General features: G+C 35.6%; 1 protein-coding gene across 2 annotated transcripts; it reads left to right on the top strand.

The window, feature by feature from the left end:
- The first annotated feature begins 204 nt into the window (after positions 1-204).
- Positions 205-27,647, top strand: LOC149848276 (ubiquitin fusion degradation protein 1 C-like). 2 transcript variants are annotated; one of them, XM_089987914.1, is made up of 9 exons: positions 205-434; positions 8,656-8,733; positions 16,853-16,877; positions 16,966-16,998; positions 17,639-17,760; positions 17,886-18,016; positions 20,777-21,003; positions 26,951-27,189; positions 27,292-27,647. In XM_089987914.1, exons 1-9 carry the CDS (start codon positions 354-356, stop codon positions 27,382-27,384), a joined length of 1,029 nt encoding a protein of 342 aa, XP_089844040.1. In that variant the 5' UTR covers positions 205-353; the 3' UTR covers positions 27,385-27,647. The 2 variants fall into 2 exon arrangements, with proteins under 2 accessions (XP_089844040.1, XP_089844111.1); XM_089987985.1 differs by lacking the exon at positions 8,656-8,733 and having other exon boundaries at positions 219-434.
- Positions 27,648-27,772: the final 125 nt, after the last annotated feature.

Raw genomic sequence — 27,772 nt, 5'->3', positions numbered from 1 at the left:
TATATTATTAAATATTTTAACTTTTTTAACTATAATTAACTATTATTAAAGTTTTAATATTTACTTTTGTAGCAATTTAGAGGTGAGACGATCCGGTTCCACATGGATCGTATCACTCGTGTTGGTTGAACACTTGAACGGAGAGACAAATGAGTCGTTTACTCACCGGTTCAAGATACGATATAAAAGGGAAAATTAGGGATCGGTTAGGTTTCTTGGTGCTTGAGAGAGAGAGAGAGAGAGAGAGAGAGAGAGAGACGACCTGCATCGCCACTAAGAGTGGTGGAGTTGTTTGCTGAAGGATCGGTGGACGGCGACCTGCATCATCCGTCCCTGGCGTTGTGTTAACGAGAATGACGGAGCCTGATTCCTCTTCATCCGTCCCTGGCGGTCAAGGTGCCGTTGGAGCCGGACGAACTTCACCTCTACCAGCGGCAAGTGGCTAATCCCCAATTTTGTTTGTCTGTTTTTCGTACTCGTGTTTGTGATGGAAGGGGTTTGATGGACTACACTTTCCTTCTCTCTCATACCCTTGTTTGTAGATCTACTTTCGTAGGTTGCCCTCTTCATCCTCTCTCGATCTGTTTCTCATTGCCCCTACATCACCTCGGTCTGTAGATCTACAATGCTTGTCAGATTTGACGGGCATGAGTCCTTGTTTGTTTAAACGTCTGGTTGTCATTGTTCTTTTATGTTGATTTTGAGATGATCTATGTCGCACCATCTTCTTTCTCCCTTTTCCGTCTCACAAATCGACATTGCTCTTTGATTTTTGTATGGGTGACATTCTTTTTATTTTAAAGTTTCCCACTTTTCGCTACTTAATATGGTTATGCTCTGGATATGGTTAGAATATCTTTCTTTATTTGTTCATTTTATATTTCTGACAATTTATTCTATGCCTATCGTTGTATGCGTGCTTCTTTTTGCTTGCTGGTACATATTAGTTTATGTGTGCATCTGTTTGCTTGTTGATATGCATCAGTCTATGTGTTCCTGATTAGTTTATGTATGGATCAGTTCATGTATGTCTCTGTTTGCTTGCTGGTATATATCAGTCTATGTGTGCCTCTGTTTTTGTCTATGTGTTCAGATTGATTAGTTTATGGGTGTATCATTCTGTGTGTGCTTCTCTTTGCTTGCATACCGGATTAATTAGTTTATGTGTCTGCCTATGGCTCTTTTTTGTATTTAAATAATATTGATTTTCTGTTCCATTTTCCTGGTTAGTTCTGAAAAAATGTTGTATTAATTTTCTAATGATAAGATCCTTAGATTTTCAAAAAATTCTGGAAAATGCAACTTGTGGAGTCTACTGTGTGTGGTGCCAACATGTCTACTCCTACAAGCAAAACTTGTGAACCTAATACTAATGTGGAAAGTAACGTAGCTTGTCTGCCACAGAGAAAATTAAGATGTACTGTTTGGAAATATGTTGAAAAAGAGACAAAGCCTGGTTGTCAAGCTATTGCTACTTGTCGACATTGTGAAAAAGTATTTGTTGGGAACAACAGAAGTGGCACCACTCATTTGAAAGTTTGTCCCAGAAAACCTAATGATGACTCACATCAACAACGGCTTGTTGTGAGTGTAAAGAAGATGGATGGGTCAAATGATATTACCACATTCAAATTCGATCAAGATCAGAGTCTGATCGATCTAGCAAGCATGGTTATTCTTCATGAGTATCCATTTACTATAGTTTGCCACACTGGTTTTCAAAAATTTGTTAAAAGGATTACAACCCCGGTTTAAACTAATGTCACATAGCACAACCTGAACAGATTGTCTAAATATTTATGATGCTGGAATGAGTAAACTTCGGGGCATTTTTGACAATTTTGCTTCTAGAATTAGTCTTACATCAGACTTGTGGACTTCTTGTGAACCTCATGGTTATATGTGCTTAACTGCTCATTTTATTGACGATAAGTAGGAGTTGAAAAAAACAATCAATTTTGTGGCTGTTCCCACTCCCCATAAATCAGAAATCCTTGCTTCAACTCTTAGAGAGTTAGAGATTGTTTACTAAAGTGGAATATTGATACTTAGTTGTTTGCATTTTAGATAACTTTTTGACAAATGACAATATTGTGACAAGAATGATAGATTGGCTCTGCTCAAAATGTGCTCTTGTTTGTGATGGAAAGTTTTTCCATGTGAGATGCACCACTCGTATCTTGAACTTAGTTGTTCAAGATGGTCTGAACGAAATTCATGAAGTTCTCCATAAAATTAGAAAAAGTATTAATTACATTAAGGGGTCACAAACAAGAGGAGATAATTTTGATGGAGTTGTGTTGGGTTAATGTGGCTTTGACTTGCCACATGGGACATGGGTCCCACTTGAGGTCCCTTTCTTATGTTTCCAAGGAGACCCCAACGTGTTAGGGATTTCCCTCCTTGATTTGAAAACTACCCATATGAGGGTATTTTGGGAATCCACTAGAATGGTGGTAATTGGAAACCATATGAGAAGAGGGTGCTTCCATCATGAAATATTTTGAGAGAGGAAAACCAAAAGAAAAAGGAAGGAAATAAGGAAGAGAAAGAGAGAGAGAGGATTTGGGGTTCTTGTGTGAAAAAAGAAATCTTGTTGGGTCTTACAACAAGGAAGAAGAAAGGAGGGGCAGTCACGAGTATCACTCGAAGGGTTTTGGTTTGCCGGGTTGAAGCTACCGATACCGACTTGCCAGATCGAGGTAATCGGTATTGACAACATACTTGTGTATTTCTTCTTGTTCTCAAGAGACCTGTAATCTCTTATATTTGTCTGCATAATAAAATTTCTCTCGTACTCCCCTTGGATGTATATAGTTTCGTTGAACCATGTAAATTCAGTGTCTTGTGTGGTTTGATTGCTTTTTTGTTCTTTCATTACATCATGTGTTTGCACGCTTCCCACACCCAAAAACTAGTATGACAACGAAAGGATTGAGCGTGAAATATAAGATTGAAAAGTTTAATGGAAAGATGAACTTTGGGTTATGACAACATAGAGTGAAAGATCTCTTGACCTAACAAGGGCTGGTTAAAGCCCTCTATGGGAAAGAGAAGAAACCCAAAGGTATCCTCTATAATGTCATGAATATAGGCTCTGCCCCAAAGCTATAGTTGAAATTAGAGAGTTTATACATGAAAAAATCATTGACTAACAAGCTTTATTTGAAAAAAACTAATATATTCTCTTCAAATGGTGTAAGACTCGAATTTACAAGATCACTTGAATGCATTCAATAGGATATTGATTTAGTTGTTGAATCTTGAAGAAGAAAATCGAGCTTTGTTATTTTTGGCCTCTCTTCCTCCATACTATGATCATTTGTGACCACTATCTTATTCGGGAAGGAGGTTCTTGAGTTGGATGAGGTTACTGCGTCTCTTTTATCGAATGAGATAAGAAAAAAGCCTGACACCGATCGACCTCAAGGAGAGGGGCTTCTGACACAAGGTGATCATATTAAGGAAGAGGTAGATCGAAGTCACGGGGTTTTGGAAATAGGAACCGGTCGGAGTCGAGTGGAAATGACACTCTTGCTATTCCTGCAAGGAGGAGGGACATATGAAGAGGGACTGCAGGAAGCACGAACAGGACATCTAGGTCATATGGCCTAGATGATTTTCTTAATGAATCTTCACAGTCCCAACAAATCAAAACAAATTTGGACTTGTACTTGGAAGATGTAATATACCTTAGAACAATGCAATCAATATTTTGATGTGTTGGAAGGTAAATGCACCACATACCCTCTTTTGGCACGGATGACACACAATATTCTAGCTTTTCCATTACCTACAGTCCCATTTGAATCAACATTCATTACAGATGAATGTGTCCTTGATCAGTACCGAAGTAAGTTGACCCAAAAACCGTGGAGGCCTTAATATGTGCCCAAGATTGTCTGCTAAGTCAAGTGGCAGGTAAAATTTTTCTTAAGCTGAATAGCTTATACGTTTTATCATTGTTCAGTCATTCATGCGATGAATAACTATTTTCAGAACCTACTTCAAGTGATTCTGATTTGCCTACGCCATTGCCCGAGGATATAGTGCAATCGGTTTCAATGTTTGATGATGCAGATTGACATGCAAAAGAGTAACCTTTTATTTAATTTGAAGAGCCGTTTTGACACAGAAGGCAGTGGTTGTATCATTTGGTTTTGGAATCCCAATTGCCTAAATGTAGATGTAGTTTTCTACTTAGAATCAGACGATTCCTGTAGACCTAGACACAACTATTGCTTCATTTCAAGGGTATACACAGTCATGTACATAATAGCTATGTGAGCACAAGAGAGTTCCGGAGTAGAACACATAATCACAGTCTTGAGGCTCCATGGATCCTGATGAGAGAGTGGAATATAATGAGGTTTGACACAAAAAGATTGGGATCACACGTGGGAAGTGTGTCTTGAGAAGAATTTAATGCAAAAACTGAGCATAATGGATAGCTTAAATCCAAAACAGGGCGATGAACACCAATGTGGCATAACAACCAGCATGGAGAAGCATTTCATGCAAGTGATCTGGATAGGGTGTTAGCTGCATGGATAGAGAAGATCACTTACACAATCATTTGGGTGTCCGGCCACAAGGGACTCTTGATAAACATTGAGTGGTAGGATTCCTATCTCACCTGCTGTTTAAAATTTTCAGGATGTAAGCTCAACATGGACAATGTAAAGCTGCAGTGGAAGAAAGTTGGTAAAGTTGGTTGACTATTGTTAGAAGCCTTGCCATGTTCAAGCTAATGAAGAAGTGGGAAGTTGTGAAGCAAAAATTGCACACTGGAACAAATTCAACTTTGGGAACATTCAGGAAAGAACAAAAAAAACAAAGAGCTGTTTGAAATCCACAAACATATCCAGCAATGTAATTTAGTCACAATTCACAATGAAAGCCAATTGAGGTTGGAAGTTCAGATGTTGGAACTTGGAATGGATAGTCTAAAAGAAACATATTGGAAATAAAAGTTAAGAAAGAAATGGGTTCAAGAGGGCCCAAGACTTGACACTTTTCCATTCTCAATGTAAAAGGAATAGCTCAAAAAGTTACATCCATTATATAGATAGTGGGAACAGATCCTGGGGTTTCCAACAAGATGAAATTGCACAACAAGAATTCAACACACAGTTGTGCACCAAAGAGCAACACACTTTGAGCTTTTTGATGGTGTGGCTGACCCACAAGTGAGTATAGAAGAGAATAACCAATTGAATTCTTCAATTTATGTTGCAAAAACTGTGAAGGCTGTTTTTGAGCTGAAAGCAGATAGCTTTCCCGATACGGTTTTCTCAAGCATTTTCCTCCTGACCTATTGGGATATGGTTGGCTCTGATGTGATTCACAGTGAAATATCTTTCGGAAAGGGGAAGTTTTTGCATAGAATCAATCTAATTCATATTGTGCGTATTCCTAAAAATTTAAGTGGTTCTTGAACTTACTGATTTTCAGCATTTTACTTTGTGTAGTTTTGTCTACAAAATTATCACTAAAATCATGGTGATAAGAATATGTAACATTCTCCTTCCTCATGTAATTTTGTCCACAAAATTATAATTTCATGTTTGCTAGAAGTTTGAGAAGCAGAAGGAAATGGTCGCTCTGGTAACAAAGTGATGGACATCATATTTCAACCTTGTAATCCTTTTATGGATCTATGCTTCTAATTATATATCTACATCAGTTTCCACACTTTTGGTCCTAGACTCTTTAATGATGCATCATTTTCTGATTTTACATTCTTTTATGATGCGACAATTTAGCATAATCTACAAACACATTAAGTGCTTGAGCTGCATGAATTGACTCTAGTGCCTATGGCAATACTCCTCCCTCTAGCATTCTTCATAAAATGAGGTGAACAAGCAAAGATTCTATCTTAGCCAGCAGTTTTGTATTTCACTTATAGCCAAATATTTATTTATTTATTTATTATCTAAATGAACAAAGCATGCATAATTATCCAACATTATGTCTATAATATTTATTTCAGTACCTAGTAGATCAGAATCATGCCCCATAATTAATTATCCAACACAACAACTTGTCTTAGTTTTGAACATGAATATATATCTGTGCAGCGCACCACTATGTGCATACACCTCTATGTGTGTGCATTAAAGGGAAACCAATGCTAGAATAAAAATTGAGGTGAAGCTCTTAGGGAATCAAGAGAACTAGCACTTTTGGAATGATTTCTCACATCTAGGGCATAAATAAGTTGTTGAAAACCCAATTATCAAATAATGTTTTCAATATTGCTAATGCCGCTATAACATGCATTGGCACAAGAAAGCTCTACCATTTTGAACTCTTGAATTAAGACTGCCATGCTTGTCAGGAACCATTGGTACTTGCTTATTGCTCAAAGTAAGGCATCTTGTTTTTACAATCAGCAATTTATAGTTCAAATTTAAATTATGGGAACGCTCCATGACATCAAAATAAAAAACCAAGTTGTACACACACAAATTTCAAAAAAATAAGTTAAAACAAAATGCTAATACCATTAGAGATCTTAGTGCAAACGCTAAAAATCACACCACATAATATCATTTGAGTCAGACCGAATAATAACCATTATCATGCCACAACGGAAGTTACAAAATCGATTGGTTGCACAAATCCAATCCTCATAAACGAATTATCCACAGATTCGATGAACCAAACACAGAGACACACAATAAGGAAAAAAAAGTAAAAGAGAAAGAAATCCAATGACACATGAAATTGAAACCCTAGAAGAATGCAAGGTATTAACAATTTGTTTTTTTCTCTCTCTATGCTGGTTGCATGAAATGCTTCTCTATGTTGGTTGTGATGCCGCATTGGTGTTCATCATCCCATTTTAGATTTGTGCTATCCATTATGCACAGTTGCTGCATTAAATTCTTCTCGAGCCACACTTCCCACATGCGATCCCAATATTTTTTTGTCAAACCTCATTAATTCCTCTCTCTTATCAGGATCCATGGAGCCTCAAGATTGTGATTCTGTTTTCTACTCTAGAGCTCTCTTGTTCTCACATAGCTATTATGTACATGACTGTATATCATTAAAATGAAGTAATAGTTGTTGTCTAGGTCTGCAAGAATCGTGACTACCGGTTCTAAGTGCAAAACGACCTTTACATTCAGCCAGTTGGGATTCCAAAACCAAATGATACGACCATTGCCTTCTACATCAAAATTGGCTCTTGTTTTAACCTACTGAACAACATCTGAATTAAATATTTTTTAGTAATTTTTGCCTATAGATAAAAAGCCACTTCTACCTTGTTTTTTATTATGAATGAATTTATTTCTCTTCTGTCCTATATTATGCTACTTATGATATTCCATGCTAAAGCTCCAATCAAGACTAGTAGGAGAAGTATCTTCCTGTTCTAGCAGTGCACCTGCATACATGTGATTCTCTAGGGATCCTTCACTCGAAGTTTGGTTAGATTCTTCTACAGGTGTCATTTGTTGCAGATTCTTAGTTTTTTTATTTAAGAGCGTTTTTTTGGGAATGTCAAGGATGTTTGAAATATCAACTCCTTGTTGACCATTGAAAATTAGTTCTACTACTTCATCCGACCCTTCACCTAGCATTTGGATATTGGTCTCTCTCTCTCTCACACACACACAACGACAAAACTTCACTTTCACATTTTCTTGGAGGATGGATTCCATAATTTCTTGAAAGGGGTTCTCCACAAGCCATTGCTTTTCTTCAAAAAAAAAACACTAGCCATCATGATAAGATTTTGACTTCAAATTCTGAAAATTAACATCCAATTGCCCTAGAAGAGAAAGCAAAACACCTGATTATCATGTCTATCCCAACTCAATACTAAGATAAACAAAAGGTAAAGGTACCATTGAATCCATCAACAACTATGATTCAATTGGCCAAAGTATTTATAATTACAAAAGAAATACAAATCAAACTAGACATGTGCCATTTCTCATGAGAGTGATAGAGAGAGAAAGATGGGGAAGCTTTCTGTCAAGAGCACCACATCACATGGTAGTTAGGCTTTGGAATGGAAATTAAGACATAATAATGCATGAGTGCATGAGAGTTCCTTGAATTTCATTTCTTAGGTGTTAGTGTGTTACTGAAAATACAAAGAGTGAATTATGCGCTTACGTTTTAAAACGGGAATGGGATCAAGTACTTTGATGCAATTTATTTGTCATTGATTCATTCAAGGTTAAGATAAATTTTTACTAAATGGTTTTCCGTTTAGATTGGCAATTGATAGTTCAATATATTGAAGTTGCTTGATTTAACCATTACTTTTCCATTTTTAAGTAATGTATACTACTAGAATAGACATTTTCAGTACTATATCACATGTTCACTATAAATAACTGCTTACAAAAGCTTCTATAAAAATAATTTTAGATGTTTGTTATTGTATTTCATTTGATTATATGAAGTGTCATGCATTGGTAGTTCTAACTTCTAATCTTTTAGATGGAAAATAGTAATCCTGTAGCAGGTAAAAACATTGCTTGATGTAGCTATCAGGTTCATATTCTTTTATTCAGGAAAAGTGCATTCAGTAGGCGCGCCATTTTTTGTAGCAAGAAAGTGTTTTACATTAATGTGTTAAATATTATTACCACTAATCATTTACACTAATGATTTAATGCTAATTTGCAGTTTTTTGAAGGCTATGGTTACCATGTAATGTCATTTGAGCAGACATATCGCTGTTATCCAGTATCTTTTATTGATAAGGTTCATCCGAATCTCTCTTTCTGTGTGTGTTGATGGCCTCTCTTGCCAGCTGTAACTGTTTACAATATAATGGCCAAGTAATTCAAGTTCATTATAGGCAACCATATCCCAACAATTTTTTTGATTTTGATCTCTTGGGCAAATAATGTTCTTGTTATATAAGCCCTGGTATTGGTACCTCCCAAAACATTCCCTACAATTGCTGTAGCATTTTGGATCTCTCTCTCTCTCTCTCTCTATGCTCATGAGCTTGTTAGCCTGTTCATCTTACTATCAGATATATTAATCTTCACAACACTGGCTTTCAGTAAGTCCTTTTGGCTGTTAATTTGAATAACAAGTCATTCTCTAGAATTTTCTGGTGGTCATACAACTGTCATTCTTTTCAAGCCAAAGAATAAGTTTTTTGTTGAAACAAAAGAATATGAAAATGGTGATCAGCAATCACTTATCTGGTTGTTGAGATGGTGAAAACCGAGGTTGTAAGTATCGTATCGGATTGTAAACTTATCGTAATTTTTTAATATTTTTTTTTCAAAAAATCCAAAAAAAATCAGAAAAATAACAAAAATTCTAAAAATATCATAACACATGAAACAATGATGAATTGCACAAAATGCAACCATAAAATCGCATTTATGTCTCATCAAACATAAACTAATATAGAATCACAAATAACATTTCATGTGTTATGAAATATTATGATATGGGTATGATACACACCATATTGAGATACAAGTGTATATCGTATCATTTTCCCCAAAGTAACAATATGGTACGATACTTACAACACTGGTGAAAATTGCTTTTGGGCCTCTAGCCACACTTTGTGAATCTTTAGAGTGAGGAACTCTTATAACATCTTTATAATCTCCACAACACTGAATGCAAATCAATTTATGAGATGAGCAACATATCATCACTCTCAGCAGTTGCACTATGACATGGTTATTGATTATCGTCTACTGGTACTAATGTTTTCCATCTATATCTTGGATGCATGAGATTGGGGAAGGCAGTCATGAATGTTTTGAAGGGTCCTATTGTAATGAAACAAGGAGTCTTCACATACCTCACTCAAGAGGCACAAATCACACCCATAAATGGTCCAAAGCACAAAAACCATTAAGGGCTTATGTAGGGATGGCAATGGACCGGGGCGGGGGACAGGGTCTCCACCCCCGCCCTGTCTCAAGATTAGAACCTCCATCCCCGCACGGGGATGGATTTTAACCTCCACCCCCACCTTCATCCCCATTCATGTCCTCCATCCCCGGTTCAAACGGGGATGAGGCGGGGCGGGGCGAGCCCCCGTTTCCCCGTAGTCTATTGCCATCCTTTAGAAGGACTGGGGATGGGGCGGGACGGGGCTGGGCAGGGCTAGGCGGGGATCGTGACGGGGACAGGGCGGGGAAAAGTGTAAGTCCATCCCCGAATGGGGATGGATTTTAACCTTCATCCCTGCCTCCATCCCCGTTTCATACCCTTCATCCCCGGTCCAAACGGGGCGAGGCGGGGCCCCGCTTTCCCCCGGTCCACTGCCATCCCTAGGCTTATGAAGAACACAATGACAAAGTGCACATGCACAAGTCCACTATGAGACATGCCAAAAATCTCTAAGGCTTACACAAGCACAAGAGTGCATACAATATCAAAAGAGAGACCACTTAAAAATAATGAAATTTATTCATCAAGGTACTTCAAAGAAGCTTACTAATACAAGGGGCCTTAAGCCCTTATTTATAGACAAGAAGAGGCCAAGAGAGAGCCTCCAAATAGATCTTGGGAGGCTCCCAAGTCATATTTGTGACCATTGAGAGTACTCTCAACAACTATAAAGAGGCATTTTACAAGAATGCCCTTACACAAAGAGATAAAATGCAAAAAATTAAAAGAATAAAGAAAAATCTATTTTCTAATACGTATAAAATGACCAAAATGCCCCTGGTGGGCAACCTAAATTACATTATTAGTTATAGTTATATATACATATAGCTTGAATATATATAACTATATATGGAATTGTGCATATAACTTAACACCTCCCCCTCAAACTTACGGTGATGTAACCGTAAGTTTGCAAATACAAAAAAACCCATATCTTTAAAAGTCTTCATTAGTCTCCACCATGCTTTTTCATTGGTTCCTTCCATTGAAGGGTCTATAGAGTCTTCAATATTTTTGTTCAATCTTTTGCTAAAAAACGATTCTTCAAAACCTCAACTATACAAGAGAACATATATATCACAAAGACAAAGAACATTTTAAATTATCATTTGTTCAAAAAAATATTGATATTCTGAAAGGAGTCAGTCTCCTAAATCATAAACCACTTTAAACATTCATGAAAACATTTATGAAAATATGCACAATACGCCAATACTTTGAAATGAGAAAGTAAAACCTACTAGAAAAACTTCACAGTCATGTATAAGATTTGAAAAACTCAAGAAACATCCAATAAAAAAGTTAACTTTAGGATAATCAACACATATTTATCAAGAAAAAGCACATTAATGCATGCAATACATGTGAAATAGGATTTGTCGAGTAATATTAATACCATGAATAAATGACTCACAAAAGGTGTTTAACTCATAAACTTCCAAAGAGTATGACTCATAAATATATTTCCTCTTGAGAACAAGTTATTTTTACACAACGGAAGATACAAGAAGTAATGTGTTTAAATCTTTCAATAAAAGTTAAGATAAGACAAATATAACATATATGTATCAATCAAACATTATGTTTTAGAAGCAACTAATGCATATATGAATGAATCATGCAATAGTTTAGAGCCAATAAGAGAGTCATTTATGGACCAATTACAATAAAACTTTTTCAAGAGAAAATAACTTATAAAAGATTTAAAATTCCATAAATATCCCCAAAAAATATTTTGCAAATAATAATATAAATGCAAAACACACAAGGCAACCAATACAAACAACAACAACAACAACTACGCCTTCATCCCAAAACAATTGGGGTCAGCGATTAAAGCATATTTAATGCAAAATGCCCAAAAATATTTCAATAACCATTTTCCATATAAGGATAAATGAGTAGTAAAAATTCAGAAATTTTGTGAAGAGATTTAAAAGTCTCTTGTAACACAATGAATTATGTTTGAAAATCTCAACAATAGTTCAATCATCACAAGCAATTACCTTACTAGACCTCTAAACCTCAAAATTTAAGTGTATGAGCTATTAGAACAAGAGCACAATTACAAATGTCAGCTATGCAGGACTCTTTGACAATACAAATTAAGAGATTAATTACAAATGTCTGCAACAATCATCTATGTGACCGTGCACAGGCAATACAGGGCTCCCTGACAATACAAAACAGTTACAATCCATAAGAGGTGCACATAATTCACCTTTCAAATGATTGCAAAACTGTAAACAGTGCACATAACTCACTACATTGATAATCCAAAATCTCTTATAAACAACATCAGTTTCAACGGGTGCACATACCTCTCACCACACTGATAAACGTTTTTTGTTGACATAAAGTGACACTTAAACAAAGGGCATAAAAAGGAGAAGTCACTCAAGGTAACATAGTTTGTAATGGAAGCACACTAATGCCACAAAAAAATATCAATTTTAACAATCCTTCAGAACACCATGGTTTCAAACAATAGATTGTCATCACAAATAAATAGAGTTATAAGCATCTATAATAATAACAATGACCAGTCAACAAATGAGTGATACTCACAGATCCAGAGATCAATCAACCGTCAGTTAGAGCCAAACCACAAGTTGAAAATCTAAACTGACATAAAATGAGGTGCAAACAACTCACCCCAACAAACATCCGTGAACAAATAACAAGACCAAAAAATAATGCACGGTATAAAATTTTGTGATGGACAATCCAAATGCCACAAAAGACAATACATACTCACTATTCAATTTCCAAATAGGTGAGTTCATATCAAATATCCGATTTGAAAAAGCAAGTTTCAAATCAAGTTCTATAAAATTAGGTAAAAACCTTTGTAAAGATTTGTGCAATCATATGCACACAAGATATTAATTTATAATTTTTTATAAACCTTACAAGTAAAATCAATCAAAATTACATCAATAACAATGAAAAATGAGTATGACCAATATAAACAAGCTATATAAAGAGATAACTCAGTCTAGATTATAAGTCTATTATGAGACAACAAATGATATACTACATAAAAGGGGTCAAAACTTACAAAGGTTCTCAACGAACCATACACAAGACCAAGAGCATACCCAAACACAATCAATCATGGATACCCTCAAAGAGATTAAAAATTCATGCATATCCAATAATCTAATAACTTTAAGGCCACATAAAATCCACTATAATATTTAACATTTTATAAATGACAAGAACCGTTAATCATGAAAATTAGTGTCCATTAAATATCCAAGTGGACAAGCACAAGTGTCCATTAGGGGCACACCAACAAAGCCCACAAAAGGGCATCCGTAAAACACTCAAGATGTAAATTTCATTTGTTCAACAAAAAGGAAGAGGCATAAAAAACATATAATCATAGTAATTAGAGTCCTTAAGAAACCACATACTTATAACATAATTTTTAATATATTATAGGAATATGCGCAAATAATCATAAAGACATTAATACAACAAAAATATACTTTGAATTAATATGCAAAGAAATGAAAGTCTTCAAAGATGTTCACCAATGAAAGAAAACAAGGTCCTCCAAAAGATACCAAAACAACAAAGTGGACACTCAAAGAGTTCCACCAAAGTACCAAAAGAACATTCACAAGCCATAAAATAGTCTCACACACAAACACCCACTAAAGGGGAAAACACACAATAAAAATAATATTATAGTGATCAAGACTATGCAAGAAGCATTAACTTATTTTAAAAAACTCTACATAGATTTCAAAGAACATGCCTTGACATATGCATGAAATTATCAATAATCATAAAAGTGTTCAATTTTTTTTTAAAATATATATACTTTGAATGAACACGTACACAAATTTACAAATGGATATACATATTTTTGTAGAAAAGTTAAAAATGGAGGATTTATCATAAAGAGCTCAACAATATGCTACTTATGAGTTAATATCAAAACACAAACTCTAGTTCCAATTTAATTTTGAAAGAAAAACACATTTTACATGATTAACATGAATTTGTGCATCATTTACCTTTCTTGAGCCAAGTATACAATATCAATGAAAGAAATATATAATGAATTTGGTTAGTTCTGTGTCTTTTTATCAATATTTGTGGTGCTACTTTGCTTCTCACTGAGTGTGATGTGTGTGCCAAAAGCAAATATGTGAAGTTCCTAAAGTATTGGTAAAGCTGCTTTTGTTTTTCTTTGTTTTTTCCTTGCTGGGTCAAGGGAAACCACCCCCTAATGGCCAACCTTACGTTGGCTGGCCTCTGGTTGGTAAAACCTTTGAGGCCCATCCTGCCCACCGGGGAGTACATGCAACTTCGACCTTGCGGCAATGGATGCCCCTGTGAGTTTTGAACTCATAACGTCCTGTCAACTTGGTAACGTTAACAAGTTGTCCCTATCAGTAGGCATGGATACGAGCTGAGCCTGGGCTGCTCGAACACGGCTCGCTTCAAAATGCCTGTGTTCAAGCTCGAGCTTCGAGTCGAGCTTGAACAACATTGTTCAGACTCGACTTGGTTTTGAGCTTGAGCCGAGCCAAGTTGAGCTTGACCATTGTTCCAAAAGGACTACCGGTAAAGGGTCCTGAAAAAGTGAGATTCAATCCCCAATCTCTCCAGATGGTGCACAAATGCCCCCACTATTACGCACATTGGGTGTTGTGTTTATTATGACCTAGAAAATTTACATATACTAAAAACCCGCTAGATTTTTGTACAGAGAAAAAAGTTTAGGGTGTGACATTTTAACTCAGCACCTCTTGAGGAAGAGACTAACACCCTACCTATTAAAAAATGACTTTTTTGGGTTTATCTTGCAAACATATTATATATATAATTTAATGTGTTATGGAGCTTTTCATGCTTAATTGAGCTCAGCAACTTGATCAACCTCAGCTCGTTTATCCACACTGAGTTTGGACTTACGTTCAAGCTTGACTCATTTTTTTGAATCAGCTCAAGCTGAGCTTAAATGGGTCGAGCCCGAACTAGCTCGGCTCATTGTGCCTGCCTGCCTATAAGATGAATGGAATCCTTGTGACTTACATACCGAAGCCCACATCATGTATCTCTACTTAACTTGAAAGATTATAAGAGAGAGAAAAATGTAGACAACACAACCTCTTGGGCACCACAATCACCACGATCACACGGGTACTACGATCACGTCATGATCACACTTCAAAGATCCAAGAACACCCTCGCTTTGATACCATGTAATGAAACAAGGAGTCTTCACACACCTCACCCAAGAGGCACAAATTACACCCACAAATGGTCAAAAGTACAAAAAACCACTTAGGGCTTATGAAGAATGCAATCACAAAGTGCACATGCACAAGTCCACTATGAGGCAAGCCAAAAAGCGCTTACACAAGCACAAGTGTGCATACAATATCAAAAGAGAGACTACTTAAAAACAAGGAATTTATTCATCAAGGAGCTTCAAAGAAGCTTATGAATACAAGGGGCCTTAAGCCCTTATTTATATAAAAGAAGAGGCCAAGAGAGAGCCTCTAAACAGATGTTGGGAGGCTCCCAACGGCTATATGGAGGCATTTTACAAGAAAACCCTTACACAAAGAGATAAAATACAAAAAATTAAAAGAAGAACAAAGAAAAACCTATTTTCTAATATGTAAAAAATGACCAAAATGCCCCTGGTGGGCAACCTAACTTACATTATTAATTATAGTTATATATACATATATCTTGAATATCTATAACTATATATGAAATTATACATATAACTTAACACCTACAACTCCAAAAGAGGGGGTGATTTAATTTTGGAAAGCAATGTTGTTTTGCATTGGTTAGATGCAGTCACCCAGTATCTGACACAATTTTAATTTATATCTAGGCCCCTAAGTAAGCAATGATTGGAAAGAGGAGAATGAATTGAAGAAGAAAAAGGATGAAATGGGGTTGAATCTCATCCATGCAAGGTTAGTGGATGAGTCAATAGGAATGAATAAGTGGGAGAGTGGACAGAGCTGGTCTTTCTAGTACACGTTGCACTTGGTTGCCTGTCAGTATTCCCTTTCACATATTGTCCAGTTTGAATGTTTATGGAGAAGAACCAGCATTCCAGCAATACAAAAAGTATTATCTCATAGAAAAAGACATTTTCTTGAATCAAGAGAAGCCAAAATATGTAAAATACATATGTAAATAAATAGACAGGAGAGGGAACAGTGTAGAAGAACCACCAAGACAGAAAGTGTTAGCTCTAAAAGGACCCTTTCTCCATAGAGAGAAGCCTGAATATGGAAAATGCACGTGTGAGGATTTTTTGTTTGCATACCTTCCACTTGCATATATGTCCAAGATGATTTCACATACAGTCCTGGTGTCCATGCATGCATATTTAACTTCATGGTGTCTATCTTCTTTATATGATATCTTAATTTCTGTTAAGATGTATCTATATATACATCATATACATCTATGTACATAGTAGAATGTTTTTAGGATAAAAATGTATTTTTATTTTCTTATTTATTTTTTGTATTTTTCACCTTAACAAGGCATTTTGTCTTTTAGTTGGGTCAGCCAACTAGCCGTTAGATCTACCTAATGGCTAGTTATTCTAACAGCTAGCTCTTCCCCCTCTTTTGTATATAAATGGGACTAAGCCCCTTGTACATTTCAATGCATTCTTTGTTCATTTGAATGATTAATAAAATATTATTTTTAAGAGTGTGTGCTCTCTTTGTCCCTCAGTGGCTCTTGTGCTTGTGCCCATAGTGACTTGTATTTGTGCCTCTTGTGAGGTGTTTGGGCTCTTTTCTCACTCCATTACAATTTCTTGGTAGAAGGAGCCATTGACTTTACGTCAATTTTCTTGTATCCTAGATTACTATTCTTTGGTGTATATTTGTTTTCTATTTATTTTTTTATTTATTCATTTATTGATTGGTCTATCCTTCCTTGCTCATTGCAGCCACATTTGGAAAGCGGTGATAAAAGTAAGTATTTTCATTCACTTGTCTTATTTTCTCATAGAAAGTTGCACATTTTATTGCTAATCCCTGTTTTCCACTGTTGCTGTTCCAGTTATAATGCCTCCCTCAGCTCTTGACAGGCTTGGTGAGACAACTTGCTTCCTCATTTTTTTCTGACTCTACACACACATACATATGTTTGTATGTATTCCTAAATTGTTGGCACATTGAACTTATTGTAACACACACATACATATTCATGTATAAATTGTTGGCATATTGTAGTTATTGTAAAGTAATAAAAAATCTAAAGGAAAAAGAAATTACCATGGTAGTTTTAAAAATATTGGCAATTTAAAAAACATCTTGATATTATTGCAATGACATCCTAAATTTATCATGATATTTTAATCTCATTTTTATTTTTTGTATTTTGAATATATTTTTCTTATTTAATCTTGGTATTTTTTGCATTGTACATCTTTTCTATCTTTTATGTATATTTTTGCAAAAAAATTAAAGCATAATACTTTGGTATTATTTTATATTTTTATAGTTTTTCAATGCCTCTATTTTCCTGAGGCTTGTCAGAAACATATATTATCCCAAGATTTTTCTTGGATCACCACTATATGTGACCATGATATGTATATGTCTGTGTGCACACTGCCATAGCTGATGGCTATTGAATGTAGCATTTGTGTTGGACGCGTCTGTTGCTATATTTGCTGATAATCATAGTTATTTAGTTATTGTAAATCAATCTTCTAAGATTTTTTCTGCAGCATCTCTGCATATCGACTACCCGATGTTATTTGAGCTGCATAATCCTTCAACTGAACGAATTTCACATTGTGGTGTGCTGGAGTTCATTGCTGAGGAAGGCATGATCTACATGCCATATTGGGTAGGCTACACAAAAATAATCATTATATGACCTAAAAGCATTCAAATTAGGAAACCGTGCTGCTCAGAGTATTAAGCCTGTCCTCCGCTTGTTTTAAGTTACTCTTTTTCTCTCTGACAATGCAGATGATGCAAAACATGCTTTTGCAAGAGGGAGATACAGTGCGTGTAAAAAATGCCACTCTTCCAAAAGGGACATATATGAAATTGCAGCCACATACTAAGGATTTTTTGGACATTTCAAATCCAAAAGCTATGTGAGTATAATTTGTGTATTGCATCCCAATTTATGTCACATGGACATGGATGCAGGCAGCGTAAGTAGAAAAAATACGATGAAGAAGAAACCCTTAGCCTCCAAGTTTCTTTCTGAGTGAGAATCCTGCATCGTTCGAGTCATATTCATATAGGAGTCTCCCATAAAGGGCATCACCTTTGGGCTATTATATTTGCTTCTAAAATATAATGGCTACAATGCTACCACATTTTGGCAAGCCAATAGCACAAATATAGAGTGGAAAACATGGCATTAAATAAGGTGGCCAAATTTATACATAACAAAGTTAGTAATCACGAGACTGTTTCTGGCACTTGTCACACTTCTCTTCAAGTTGTACATTATGTTTGAACATGTTCAACTTGACTTATTGCTGATATCCTTTTTTTGTAAAAATATTTGCAACTTGATCTTCTATTCTAACAAAATTTGGCTTGACCTCTTCTTTATCAACTTTATCTTGTATAGATATTTGGAAATGCTCTGATCTATCATGTAATAGCAAGTTAGTAAACGATGCAATTGCTCTTCCGTTGTCACAGAATACACTTAATCTTTGAACCAGTGTTATCAAAAACGCGCCTTGAGGCGCAAAAGGCGCGCCTCGCCTTGAGGCGCGGCCCTCTGTGCCTCAAGGTGCAAGCCTGAGGCGCAAAAAAAAAAGTTTTTTTACAACAAGATTTCTGAGACATGATCAACAAGATTTTTGTAGTTTTATCTCATATATTTTCCAGTTATTTCAGTTATGTAATCAGTTTTTGAGTATATTACTATATTTTAACTTTTGTTGGTTAATCTCGTATATTTTTCAGTTATGTAATTAGTTTCTTAATATATTTTAACTTTTGTTGGTTAATCTCATATATTTTTCAGTTATGTAATCAGTTTTTTAGTTACTTTTATATGTTAGTCTCATATTTTTTAGAATAATCTCATATATTTAAACTTTTGTAGGTTAATCTCATATTTTCCAGTTATTTCAGTTATGTAATCAGTTCCTTAGTATATTTTAACTTTTGTTGGTTAATCTCATATATTTTCCAGTTATGTAATCAGTTTTTAGTTACTTTTATATGTTAATCTCATATTTTTTAGAATAATCTCATATATTTTAACTTTTGTAGGTTAATCTCATATATTTTTTAGTTATTTCAGTTATGTAATCAGTTTCTTAATTCTTAGTATATTTTAACTTTTGTTGGTTAATCTCATATATTTTCCAGTTATGTAATCAATTTTTTAGTTTTTTTATATGTTAATCTCATATTTTTTAGAATAATATCATATATTTTAACTTTTGTTGGTTAATCTCATATATTTTCCAGTTATGTAATCGGTTTCTTAGTATATTTTATCTTTTGCTGGTTAATCCCATATATTTTCCAGTTATGTAATCATTTTTTAGTTACTTTTATATGTTAATCTCATATTTTTTAGAATAATCTCATATATTTTAACTTTTGTAGGTTAATCTCATATATTTTCCAGTTATTTCAGTTATATAATCAGTTTCTTAGTATATTTTAACTTTTTTTGGTTAATCTCATATATTTTCCAGTTATGTAATCAGTTTTTAGTTACTTATATATTTTAATCTCATATTTTTAGTACTTATTTGAGATTTTCTATTTCTTATTGGTTGTTATTTCATCAATAAAGCATTTCTTTTTTTATTTGTATATTTAGATATTTTTTAATAATTTTTTAAAAGTTTTCAAAAAAATATTTGAGCCTTACGCTTTACGCCTCACCTTGATTTTTGGTGGAGCACCTCGCTACGCCTCAACACTTTTCACAACACTGCTTTGAACCTTCATCTTTGACACATTCATCAACCTTTCCTGATGAAGCCACGGCTTTCTCCAGTGGTTGCACAAAGCACTGGGAAGCACTTCTACAGGAAGGCAGGGGAAAGGTGAAATTGGAGCCCAGATAAATTACTATTGTTTTCAAAAGATTGTTTTGGAAAAGTGGTTTCTTCCTGTTCTTTTAAAACTTAGTTTTAGGCCCCAAAATAATATTTTTATAAAGTTATTTTGGAAATGTTAGCAGCCAAACAGAGAAGCAACATTTTAGGAAAATTTAACTCCCATAACATCACTTTATGCATCAGTCAAATGCCCCTAAACTGTTAGAGTTAAGAAAATTTTGAACTGGTTAACATCTGTTGATGTGTGTCTGCGCTTGCACGTTTTCAAATTCTTTTTTTTGTAGAACCTTTATGTGTATGTTCATGTCTTGTAGCTTTTACTGGTTGTTGACCAATCCAAATCTGTTTACTCCTCCCAGTTCTTGAAATACTATAGTGTTGCTTTATATTAGGTGCAATTCCAAGGGTAATTTATTTAATTTGAAATAGTAAAAATTATCCTTTTGGAAATCTTTTTTGGGATCAGAAGTATAAACAGAAAATCTTTAAAATAATTTTGGGTGGCTGCCTCAGTATAAGGCATCAGGTTGGTATATGATGAACTTTTAAGCTGGAAAAACTTAGTTGACACTGTTAATGTGCAAAAAAGTAACATAGATAAACAACTCCCCATACTTCCGGTCTTTTGGTGGTAACGCACACAGTCTGTGTGTGTGTGTGTGTTGTGCACGTGCATAATTTGGTTCTTCATTCCGTGTTATCTATGACTTGCCTCTTGCCCATAGCCATATCCTTGTGATGTAGGTTGCTTTATATTTTGTTTTGATGCTGAGTTTCTGGAAAATATTGGCTTAATTCTTGTTCTTGCAGCTTGGAAACAACACTACGGAACTTCTCGTGTTTAACCACTGGTGACAGTATCATGGTTGCATACAATAATAAAAAATACTACATAGATATCGTTGAGACAAAGCCCTCTTTAGCAATAAGTATTATTGAGACTGACTGTGAGGTAGACTTTGCTCCTCCTCTTGATTACAAGGAGCCAGAAAGACGGGGATCCTCGACTATTCCTTCAAGCAATATACCTGCTCCAGGTTTATAGTTTTTGTTAACACTATGTTTGTACTTTTGATTTTGTTCTTATGTATGTCATTCCACAAATATGATTATTTGCATGCAATGTTTTGAAAAGCGGTGAGGCATAGCACTCCACCAAAAACTGAGGCGAGGTGTAAAGCGTAATCCTCAAAAGTTTTTTTGAAAACTTAAAAAAAATTTAAAAAAATTAAAAAAAATCTAAAAATACAAATAAATAAAAGAAATGCTTTATTGATGAAGCAACAACTAATAAGAAATAGAAAATCTCAAATAAACAACGAAAAATACGAGATTAACATGTAAAAGTAATATTAATGCAACAACTTGATCTATGTATGTAAGAAATAAACTATGGGCCTTCAATAAAACATTAAGTAACAAAAACTGTAACAATCAAATTTCTCAACATCATGTCATCATCAGAAAATGCATATTAGCATTAACAACCGCACACACACACGCACACACACACGCATATATATATATATATATATATATATATATATATATATATATATATATATATATATATATATATATATATATATAGGGAAACTGAAATATGTAAACTAGTATGAACCGATATTTTCATAGGGTTTTTTGCAAGTCTAACCCTGCGGGTGCATTCAGCATGATCCATTTGCTTGAAATCGACTATTGGATCATCAGAATCAGATTAAGAAATATGATTTTGTATGCTTGAATATTTACGAAAATTATGAGCAGTTGATTTTCAAGTATTAAAAAATCCTTCTTATACATCGTAATCAGTTGATCTTAGGGGTGGCAATCGGGTCGGGTTGGCGGGTTGGCGTGTCAGCATACCTCAACCCGACCCCGACCCGTTTATTAAACGGGTCGGCTGTGGCAAACACGAACCCGACCCGTTTAATAAACGGGTAACCCGACACGACCTGCCAACCCATTTAATAGATGGGTTGGGTCGGGTAAACGGGTTTTCAGGTTCGCGGGTCAGGTTGGCGGGTTGACGGATCGGGTTGGCAGGTAGGCAGGTTGGCGGGTCGGGTTGACAGGTTGACGGGTCGGGTTGGCGGGTTGACGGGTTGACCCACCCGCCTAACCCGTTTATTAAACGGGTCAGCCGGGTTGGCGGGTTGGCATACCCCCAACCCGAACCCGACCTGTTTAATAAACGGGTTACACGGGTCGACCCGTTTATTAAATGGGTTGGCTTAAGCCCAACCCGAACCCGCCTAAGAGGTTGGTTGGTGGGTCGGGTTGGCGGGTCGTGTCATAAATTGCCACCCCTAGTTGATCTAAGAGTGTTTCTATAAAACCTTAGATCACATCTGTATGGTGAAATTTTAGAAAAAAATAAAAAAACCTATGAAATTCTCAATGGATACTAGTTTACATATTTTGCTGGTTTTCATATGATACCCCTATATATATATATAGCTGTGGAAAAACTACACAGCATAACTGGCTTGACAACAAAATATAACGTCCTAACATGTATCTATATCTGTTTTCAACACAAATAACACAGATTTATATAATTAATTAAATATATAACATATACATAATTGAGAAACTGATTATATAATTGAGAAACTAATTATATAACTTAGAAACAGATTATACATGAATTATATAATATATATGTAATATACACCTGTCCAAACACAGAATATGTATGTGTGTATATATATATATATATATATATATATATATATAAAACTGAAAAACAGAAACTGAAAATGGAAAAAAAGGAAGGATAACAAGAGAAAAAAGGAAAAGGGAAGGGGAAGGAGAAGGGTGGAAAAAGAGAAGAAGAGACGACAGTGAAAAAGAGGAGAGAAAAATGAAAAAGAGGAAAAAGAGAAGAAGAAGAAGACGATAGAGAAAATGAAGTGGAAAGGATAAGAAGAGGGAAAAAGGAAAAAAATTGTGAAGGAGAAGGTGAAAAAAGAGAAGAAGAGATGGTAGTGAAAAGAGAGAAAAATGAAAAAGGGGAAAAAGAGAAGAAGAAGAAGACGGTAGAGAAAATGAAGTGGAAGAGATAAAAAGAGGAAAAAAGGAAAAAACATTGTGTACTTGGGTCAACGGGGTCTTTCTTCTCACTGGCAGAGAGAGAGAGAGAGAGAGAGAGAGAGAGAGAGAGAGAGAGAGAGAGAGAGAGAGGCCTCCCTCTTTTTTCCCCTTATTTGGGTCAAATGGGGGCTTTGACTCCCATTTGACCTGATACTAAAATGGCGCGTACCTCAATCTGAGGCACGTCTTGCCCTGAAGCGTATGCCTTAGGGCATATACGCTATTTACTTGCGCCTCATGGCACAAGAGCCTTCGTCTTGAGGCGAGGCACACCTTTTGCGCCTTGAGGCATGTTTTTAACAATACTGATTGCATGAAATACCCTTATGATAAGATTTCATGTGGTTCACCATTGTGTGATGCTGCTAATATTTTTATTGTGTCACACATTAAAATATCTTACTTGTAAATTAATCATTTGGAAAATATATTTGTGCAATGGTGAAGATTTCATATCCTGTAATTAAACTAAATTATCCCTATAAATAAATGCATCTAAGTGAGAGTAAGCTTGTAACACTTATATAATGCAGTGGGCTGTTTTTCCAATACTTTTTTTTTGTCAATCTGAAATACCATCTTGGTGATTTAATTTAGGACTTTCGTGAAAGCATAAGCTATTAAGGGCATACATATGGAAATGATGATTCATTTTCATATTTCTGAAGTGATTCATAAAATCTGGAAATTCCACGGTTAGTTGTTAATGCTAGTTTTTGCACCACAAGAGCAGAGATAGCCCATCTTCTCATATTCATTTTGAGCCACCGAAAACTAATTCATGGGATAAAAATTTGTGAAAAACTACTGGATTACATTGTATCAGGGCTATAAAAGTGTGATACAAGGACATACTTTATAAAAGTGCACTCGGTTAACTTTAATCGATTCTTGAGCCTAGAAGTTAACATATTTTGATGTGAAATAGTGACCGTGTTGGTTTACGATAGTTTATCCAAGGAAGAACATTTTTTCCAAAATTAGGTGTTTTCAAGTTTTTTTGTTTGCATATAGTATAAACAAGATGGAGGAAGATGCTAGCTTCTCCAACAACCAGGAGGGTTTGCCAGACAAGTACATTCTAGGAAGGGATAACAACAGCACTCCCTCTCCAGTTAGATCATGGACTTAGTTTTTTACTTCCTCTCCAGTTGAATCTTCTACACCATTTCCTGGTGCATCTCTGCCCACTCCTAACCTCTGGGAAGAAAAAATTGTAATCAATGTTCCCTTATATTTTTATGAGAAAGGAATTGTTCAATTGTCGTCAAAACTTTAGTGGGCTTATGATGCCTATGGAGAGATCATTCAACACCATGGAACTTGAAAGCAAATCCAAGCCTAGGGCTACCTTTTGCTCGCTTCCTAATAACAAGTTTATTGTACAGATCTGACGGGCTGTGGCTTGTGGCCTGAAAATGGAGTCATTGGTTGGATCAAGGTTTCTAAAATTTCAAGGAGTTTCGTCAAGTCTTATTTTACCTAATAAGACTATTCTATAATGCTATTCTACCAAATAGTAGAAGCTGTTGGTGGCACAGTGATTGTATCAGACGAAAAAACAAAATATGGTGAGATTTCATTTTGCAAGGCTTCTATCGGAATTGCTAGTCATTAACAAGCTTCTGAACACTATTTTTCATTAAACTGGCACATGTGAAACTCAGAGAATTATCATTGTTATATGAGTCCTTGCTGAAGTTATGCACATTATGCTGGGTCAAAGCACATGTAAAGGATAATCGTCCAGATTCTAGCTTTAAGATTTCAAATATTAATCCTCAAAGGTAGATTAAAGAAGGGCTAAGAGAAGACCACAGCATTGTATATTTCCCAAAAGATTCAGTTGTCACAGGGAATAAATTTAATGTTTTGGGCCAACTTAAGGAACAGGTAGGCACTTCAGGAGCATATAATGATGAAAATCAGGTTTACAATGAGCAGGGCCAGCCAAATAGGCTATGCTAGTGATGTACATGGCCGCTGGATATACTTTGGAGAATGCTCATGTACAGAAAATAAGATTTAGATTTTGTTGTCTGAGTTGATAAATTCCAATCTTCTTGCCATGGAGGCAGAGACCAGTAAGGAAGGTAACATATAGACCAATTGGAATGGGAACGTAGAGAATGTTAAGGGAGTTTTTGAATAAGGAAATAAGGCTAGAATTTTTTTTGAAAACTTGGAGGTTGGCTGACCAAATGATGTGAATGAAGATTATACTTGGACATGATTGTATGAGAGTCAACTAATCTCTTGCATCCCCCTGGAATACACATGTTTCTTCCAAATTAATGTTCAAAAGTAGGCCAATGCCAAGGGTCCTTTAGTTAAAGGATCTGGCTGTCTAGGCCAGCAGCCCAATGTGATCTTGAAGGGGTGATTAAATGACCTAATAATTGTATTTATTTTGAAGTCTGTTATCTAATGAGAAAAATCAATCCGGAAGATGTGGACTAAGTACTATGATGTTTGTATGGATGAGAAGGCATCCAATGGTAGAGCTAGATTGTTGACTTTGTAGGATTCTGGAATAAACCTGGCAGCTGGCATATACTTGAAAACTAGCACGCTCTTAAGATTTCAAGTCTCATAAGCCATCAAACAACTTGTTACCAGTAATGGTGGGCTTTGGATCCTAATGGGGGACTTTAATAATGTTTTGCACTAGGCGGAGAAGATGAGGAAGCTGCTGGTTAGAAGGTATGCATCCCAATTATTTGAATTCAACTCATCATATAGGCTGTTTGAAATGTGGGACCTAAAAAACTGTTTTACTTGATCAGTTAATAGAAAAGAAGGGGAAAATGTATGATGAAAGTTGGATTTATACATAAAAAACTACCAAGTGTTCAATGATATAATTATGGACAATGCCAACAATTTAAATATTTTCCCTTGGATCACAACCTCCTACTATTGTTTGAAGTAAAAGATTTAGGGACTAGATGCAAATTTCGATCTCGTTTTTCACAATATGTGGATTATCTTGATGATTTCGTGAAGATGGTGAAAGTGAGTTGGAGGCTTAGGAGTCTTAGTTGTCGATTAGAGTGCTGAACAAGCTTGCTGGGATAAAACATAACTGAACCCTTTCGAACCAATATAAGTTGGGGAATCTTGCAAAGAATCCACCGTGTCATGTAGGAAATTGAGAAATTACTGGTTCATGTGCCATTAACAAAGAATTGAAGTTGAAAAACTAGCTTGAGGAAGCCCTTTTGCAGGAAGAAGTGTGTTGAAAACAAAAAGCCAAGATTGCTTGGCCTGAAAAGGGGGATAGGAAAAATTAAGGGGTCGGCCAGTTGTCAAAAGTCCAGCCTGTGTCACATGCATTGACCCATGGACCTATTGGACAGGCTGGGTCTGGCTGAACTGGCCCAGTCCCGACTCCCACCTCTCTCACACACAGCGTCACACCACATAGCCTCACAAACACACACAGTCACAGTTGCAAATGCATACAGTCAAGCTGCACATACAGTCATACATAGCCTCACACACAGCCACATGCAAGCGCACACACACAACCTCACATACACACACACACAATCTCAATTATCCAAAAAAGGTGGGTGTTGGTGTGTGGAAATAACCCTTTAAATTAATTATTCTATTCTTGCTGATGATTATTGCTATGCTTGTAACATTCATAGTGTAATTTTGGAAATACTTATCTATCTGTTAAATTTTTCTTAAAGAAAATCTTAGATGCCAAAAGTTTCCCAGTTAGGTTCGATTCTGAATATTGTATTTGGGTGCTGCAATAGTGTTAAACAAAATTATAAATTTGTTCAATCACAGTGACCATGAGTTATGTAGTAGCATCACTTTTACCAAGATATTCAAGTTTTTGTCTCAATGTTGCTCCTCCCATCTTCTATACAGTGCAACAAGAACCTGTTGTGGCAGAGCCAAAGTTCAACCCATTCACAGGTGCTGGAAGGCGCTTGGATGGGAAACCTTTGAATCATTCAGTGGCACCTGCTTCTAACTCTCTGCCTGGAAGGAACCTTCCATCATCTTCAAACAGTCAGCAAAAAACGAGTGTCTCTTCAACAAGGGCTACTCCAGGGAAGCTTGTCTTTGGCTCCAATTCAAGCAATGCCACGAGTGAAGCAAAGAATGTATGATTGGTGGAAATAAATGGGCTATGGTTAAAACTCTTTAAGAATCTCTCTCTCTCTCTCTCTGGGTTAATATACTATTTCTACTTGTTTTTTTTGCAGGTGGCCAAAAAAGAAGCGAAGCCAGATCAGCCCCCGAAGGAAGAACCAAAATTTCAAGCATTCACTGGCAAGAAGTACTCGTTAAGGGGATGATACTGTTTAGTGTATAGCAATATTCTCTCCCTTGTATGGGGGCTGAAAAAATAGATATCAAATGATTATTCAAATGGAGATTTGACTACCTGTAAGTTATTTTACGTGGTTCTCATCTTCATGCTTTATGAGGCGAGTTGCTGGATCTTATACAGACAGTGAGATAGTCTGTCTTACAGACTGATACCATGTTAAAATGTTGCTAAAATAATTTATAGGGGTATCATCACACACAAATCTAATCTTAAATAAGTTGTTTTCTATTTGTTTTTCTTATTTTTTGTGCTTTTCCTTATTATGTTGACTGGTGTATGCAACTCGAAACGTGGTCATTGATAATAAATCATGGTCAATGATGTAAGGTTTCACTGATTATTTAAATGTATAC

This window comes from Nuphar pumila, chromosome 1 (assembly GCF_984573655.1).
Source record: "Nuphar pumila chromosome 1, dmNupPumi1.hap1.1, whole genome shotgun sequence".
NCBI lineage: Eukaryota > Viridiplantae > Streptophyta > Magnoliopsida > Nymphaeales > Nymphaeaceae > Nuphar > Nuphar pumila.
Note: the sequence above shows the minus strand (reverse complement) of the source record. Positions and strands in the feature narration are given on the sequence as shown.